The 4,717-nt window shown below is 42.0% G+C and overlaps 1 protein-coding gene across 1 annotated transcript; it reads left to right on the forward strand.

The window, feature by feature from the left end:
• Positions 1-624: 624 nt before the first annotated feature.
• Positions 625-1,665, forward strand: LOC114289924 (uncharacterized). Its single transcript, XM_082908369.1, has 2 exons — positions 625-1,005; positions 1,249-1,665. The coding sequence occupies exons 1-2, from the start codon at positions 625-627 to the stop codon at positions 1,663-1,665; spliced, it is 798 nt and encodes a 265-aa protein (XP_082764495.1).
• Positions 1,666-4,717: the final 3,052 nt, after the last annotated feature.

Below are 4,717 nucleotides of genomic sequence, written 5' to 3' on the forward strand. Positions count from 1 at the left end.
CACTGGGGGCCTTCTAAAAGAGCTGAGTAGGCCAATGTGTGCAAAGAATAATATAAGTCTAGAAGTTCTACTTGAAAGTATGCAGGTTGGGCCTGAGCCTAGTGGGCCAAATAAGGGGGTGGGGTCGAATCTCAGTGACTGTGTGACCCAGACCCAATTTGGACCAAATCTGGTCCAAACCATCCATACGGTTGTGCCAAATAGGATAGGTCAAGGAAGAAAATTCAAGGAAGTAGCAGCAAAAAGAGGGTGTATTTTAGGGAAGAAGGGTAGAGAACAAAGGAGGGATATCAATATAGTTGGTGGTTATATGAAACAAAAAGGCAGGATGGGTAGGCTTGGCTTCCAAAGAGGGGCCATCTTCAAAGCCTCAGCAGTGGCTGCAGCCAATTTATTGTCTATTTCCCAAGATCAGACCTTGAGAAAGAGGAGCAACCTAGTTGAGGAGGCCCAGACAACAGTGAAGGTTGGTGTATTGCTGGGTATGCAGTGTCAAGGCCAAGAGGAAGAGGTAGTGTCCAAACTAGTAGAACTGGAAGAGAATGATTTGGGAAAAATTGCAGTTCATGCAGCTACAATCAGATCATAGTTGGTTGCTAAGAAGGGGTTTAGGTGTAAGTTGTGATGGTTATTATGAAGATCTTATCATGGAATGTTAAAGGGCTGAGTAGGTCAGAAAAAAGGGGGAAAATAAAGAGACTAGTGAGGGAAAGAGATATAGGTGTATTGTTAATGCAAGAAACTAAAAGAAGCTTGATGGATGATAATTTTGTCAAAACAATCTGGCCCTTTGAGGAGATGGAGTTTATGCAGGTAGGTGCATATGGGAGTGCTGGTGGAATTCTGTGTGTTTGGAAACCCCAAGTTTTTGAACTTCAAAATTGCTGTAGTAATAAGAACTTCATCATTCTATCAGGTACAGTGTGTAGTTCTTTTCCATGTGTTATTGTTAATGTTTATTCCCCAAATGAGGGTGTGAGGAGGAGACAAATCTGGGAATCTTTGGTGAGTATTAAACAACACTTCCCGTTACCCTGGTGTGTGGGAGGGGACTTTAATGAAGTCAGGTATTTGAGTGAGAGAAAGGGCTGCACTAGGAGAGAGAGGGGAATGTCAGATTTCAATGAGTTTATTGAAAATTTGGAAGTGATTGATATGCCTATGTTAGGCAGACAGTACACATGGTGTGATGCTGTGGAATGAGACAGGTAGAGCAGGATTGATAGATTTCTGGTAGATCCAATGTAGTTGGAAAAGTTTGCCATAAAACAATGGGGATTACCTAGAACAATCTCAGACCATTGTCCAATATTGCTCAAAGAAGATGATAGGAATTGGGGTCCAAAGCCCTTTAAATTCATCAATGCTTGGAGGTCACATCCCATGTTCATGGCTGAAGTTAAAAAGTGCTGGGAGGAAACTCAAGTGTATGGATGGGCATGGTTTAGAGTTATTAGAAAGCTAAGCAGTTTGAGGGAACATTTGAGGGTGTGGAACAAGGCAGTGTTTGGCAATATAGACTCCTTACTAAAGTCTGCTGAGGAGGAGCTGGATGAATGGGATCTAAAGGCTGAATCCAGGTCCTTGACTAGTCTGGAAATTAAAAGAAGAAGAGAAGTCAAATCTAAGGTGTGGCAGCTTAACAGAAACAAGAAAAGGATGTAGCATCAAAAGTCCAGGATGCAGTGGGTTAGATTTGGTGATAGAAATACAAGGTTTTTTCACATAATGACAAGCAGTAGGCAGAAAAAGAATATGTTAGACTCGATTTTGGTGGAGGGGGAGAGGTTAGAGGATCCAGTGCTGGTAAAACAGGAGGTGGTTAGGCACTTCAGTCAGCAATTTTCTGAGCATTGGATTCATAGGCCAAAAATGTCAGGCCCCTTTGCTACTATTAGTCTGAAGGCAGCAGTGGGTTTGGAAAAGGTTTTTACTGAAGCTGAGATTTGGGAAGCAATTCAAGACTGTGATAGGAACAAGGCCTCTGGTCCTGATGGCTTTAACCTAGCTTGCATTCAAAGTTGTTGGAAAATTATGAAAGGGGAAATAATTCAGTTGATGTATGAATTCCACTCCAATGGAAAGTTGTCAAGAGGAATCAACAGTTCATTTATTGTTCTTATCCCTAAGAAGGACAACCCTATAGGTTTGGGGGATTTCAGACCAATTAGCTTGGTCAGTTCAGCCTATAAAGTCTTGGCCAAGGTGTTGTCTAGAAGACTCAAGGGGGTTCTTCCATCTGTGATCAGTGAAGTCCAATCTGCCTTTGTTTGTGGAAGGTACTTCCTAGATGGGGTGCTAATAGCTAACGAGGTAGTAGATGGTTGGAAGAGATCTAAGAAGAAGGGGATTATCCTTAATCTTGACTTTGAAAAAGCATATGATTCAATGAATTGGGAGTTCCTAGTATCTATGATGAGAAACTTTGGATATGGTGAAAAATGGATTAATTAGATGAAGACTTACATCTCAACTGCTAAGATTTCTGTCCTGGTTAACAGTGCACCGTCTGAGGAATCTCAACCACAAAAAGGCTTAGGCAGGGTGACCCTCTTTCACTTTTCTTGTTCATTATAGCAGCTGAAGCACTTAATTTGTTACTGGGGAGGGCTACGAGAAAGGCTTAGTCCAAGGTGCTATTGTTGGTTCTCAAGAGTTGAGTGTATCTCACCTCCAATTTGCAGATGATACCATCATTTTCTGTGAAGGGGATTTAGAGGAGGTGAAGAATTTAAAAAGAGTGTTAAGGTGCTTCGAGGTGATGTCTGGGCTGAAAATTAACTACCACAAGAGTGTTGTTTGTGGGGTGGGCTTTCAAGAGGAACAAACTAAAGAGTTTGCACAGACCTTGAATTATCTGACTAAGAGGCTGCCTTTTAACTTCTTAGGTCTTCCTTTAGGGGCCAACCCAAGAAAGAAGAGCATTTACGTCCCAGTAGTGGAAAAAGTTAAGAAGAAGTTGTCCTCCTGGAAAAAGAAGCTGGTATCTTTCGCGGGTAGATTGTCTTTGATTAAATCTGTTCTGTCTAATTTGTCCATCTATTTTCTCTCATTGTTCAGGATGCCTAAGGGGGTTGTAAGGTCTATAGTGAAGTTGTAGTCCTCCTTTCTATAGAAAGGGTCAGAGAATAAGAAGAAGGTGCACTTGGTTCAATAAAGGGAGGTCACCAAAAGTAAATGGCAAGGAGGCTTAGGAGTGAGAGATGTTGGAGAGGTGAATGATTGCTTGCTGTTAAAATGGTAGTGGAGGTATGGAAAAGAAGACAAAGCTTTGTGGAAATCTGTGTTATGCTCTAGGTATGGCAGAATTGGTGGGGGTTGGATGGCACTAGGGGTGCAACTCGGGCGGGCTCAACCCGAGCAACCCGAGCCCAGCCCAAGTTTTTTTAGGGCTTGGGCAACTATATCTTGTAATCTGGACGGGCTTGGGCAGATTTTTGATGCCCGAATTGCAATTCGGGCCGGGCTTGGGCAGAACCAATGGCCAACCCGAGCAACCCGAACCCGAATTGAATTTAATATATTATATAAATTATATAATATATAATATATAATATATATATATATATAATTTAATAAATTATATAATATATATAAATTAAGTAAAAGAGTTAGTCTTAATTTTTATTTATTATTTTTTTTTAGTTAGTCTTCTATTAAGTAAAAGAGTTAGTCTTAATTTTTATTTTTTATTTTTTTTTGGTTAGTCTTCTACCATTAGATTAGCATCTTTTATGTCTACCCTTAGATTTACCTACAGGTTTCTGGACTCGGGCAATTCGGGCAATTCGGGCTAACCCGAGTTCAAAATACAAAGCTTGGGCCGGGCTTGGGCAACAATGCTCGGGTTCATGGTCGGGCCTGGGCGGGCTTGGGCACTGCCAAATACAATTCGGGTCGGGCTTGGGCAGACCCCCAACCCGACCGAACCCGGCCGAGTTGCACCCCTAGATGGCACCAATGTCTCACACAGGTGGGATGTCTAATATTTGGCAGGACATTGTGAAGCTACCTGCTGTTAACCAGCATTTGAGAGAATTTTATGAGGACCATTTTAAAGTATCTGTTGGTAATGGGAGGAGAATTCTCTTCTGGTCTGATGACTCGGTTTGTAGAGGAGGGTTGAAGGTTGAGTTCTCCAAATTACATCAATTATCGACTGAGAAAGAGGAAACATTGCATCAAATTAGTGCTAAGAAGAGCAGTGCAGGTGTGGCAGCTGCAGTTCAGAAGAAGGCTGTTTGCTTGGTCAGTTAACACCTCAGGTCAGTTTTCAGTGATCTCTGTGTGGCAGTGGTGGATGGTAGCAAATGGACCTGGTGTGAATATTCCTGTAGGATTATGGGTTAAGTCTGCTCCCCTAAAAATGCAATTTTTCTGCTGGCTGGCTTGGAGGGGGAGGGTGAAGACATCATCTTTTCTGAAAAGGATTGGGGTCTTAGCTGCAACTGTTAGTTTCTCTATTGTTTTTTGCAATGCTGTGGAGGAAACCTTGGATCATGTGCTACTCTTTTGTCCACTGATCTGGGAGTGTTGGTCTATAATGGTAAGGTAGTGGGATCTGGTATAGGCTATACCTGGTTCAGTTCAGGGGCTGCTTCATTGGTGGTCTGGAGGTAAGTTCAAATCAAAGGAATCCAGAATTTGGCAGGTAATTCCATCTGTGGTGTTCTGGTATGTGTAGAAATTAAGAAATGATTGTAAATTCAAGGGAGCT

Source organism: Camellia sinensis, chromosome 15 (assembly GCF_055761805.1).
Source record: "Camellia sinensis isolate YWXY chromosome 15, ASM5576180v1, whole genome shotgun sequence".
Taxonomy (NCBI): domain Eukaryota; kingdom Viridiplantae; phylum Streptophyta; class Magnoliopsida; order Ericales; family Theaceae; genus Camellia; species Camellia sinensis.

Excerpts from the sequence above, each read along its gene's own strand:
- LOC114289924 (XM_082908369.1), top strand. The coding sequence starts at position 625 with ATGGTTATTATGAAGATCTTATCATGGAATGTTAAAGGGCTGAGTAGG. Across the intron at positions 1,006-1,248 it reads GACAAATCTGGGAATCTTTG|TTGGAAAAGTTTGCCATAAA; the intron begins GTGAGTATTAAA and ends GATCCAATGTAG.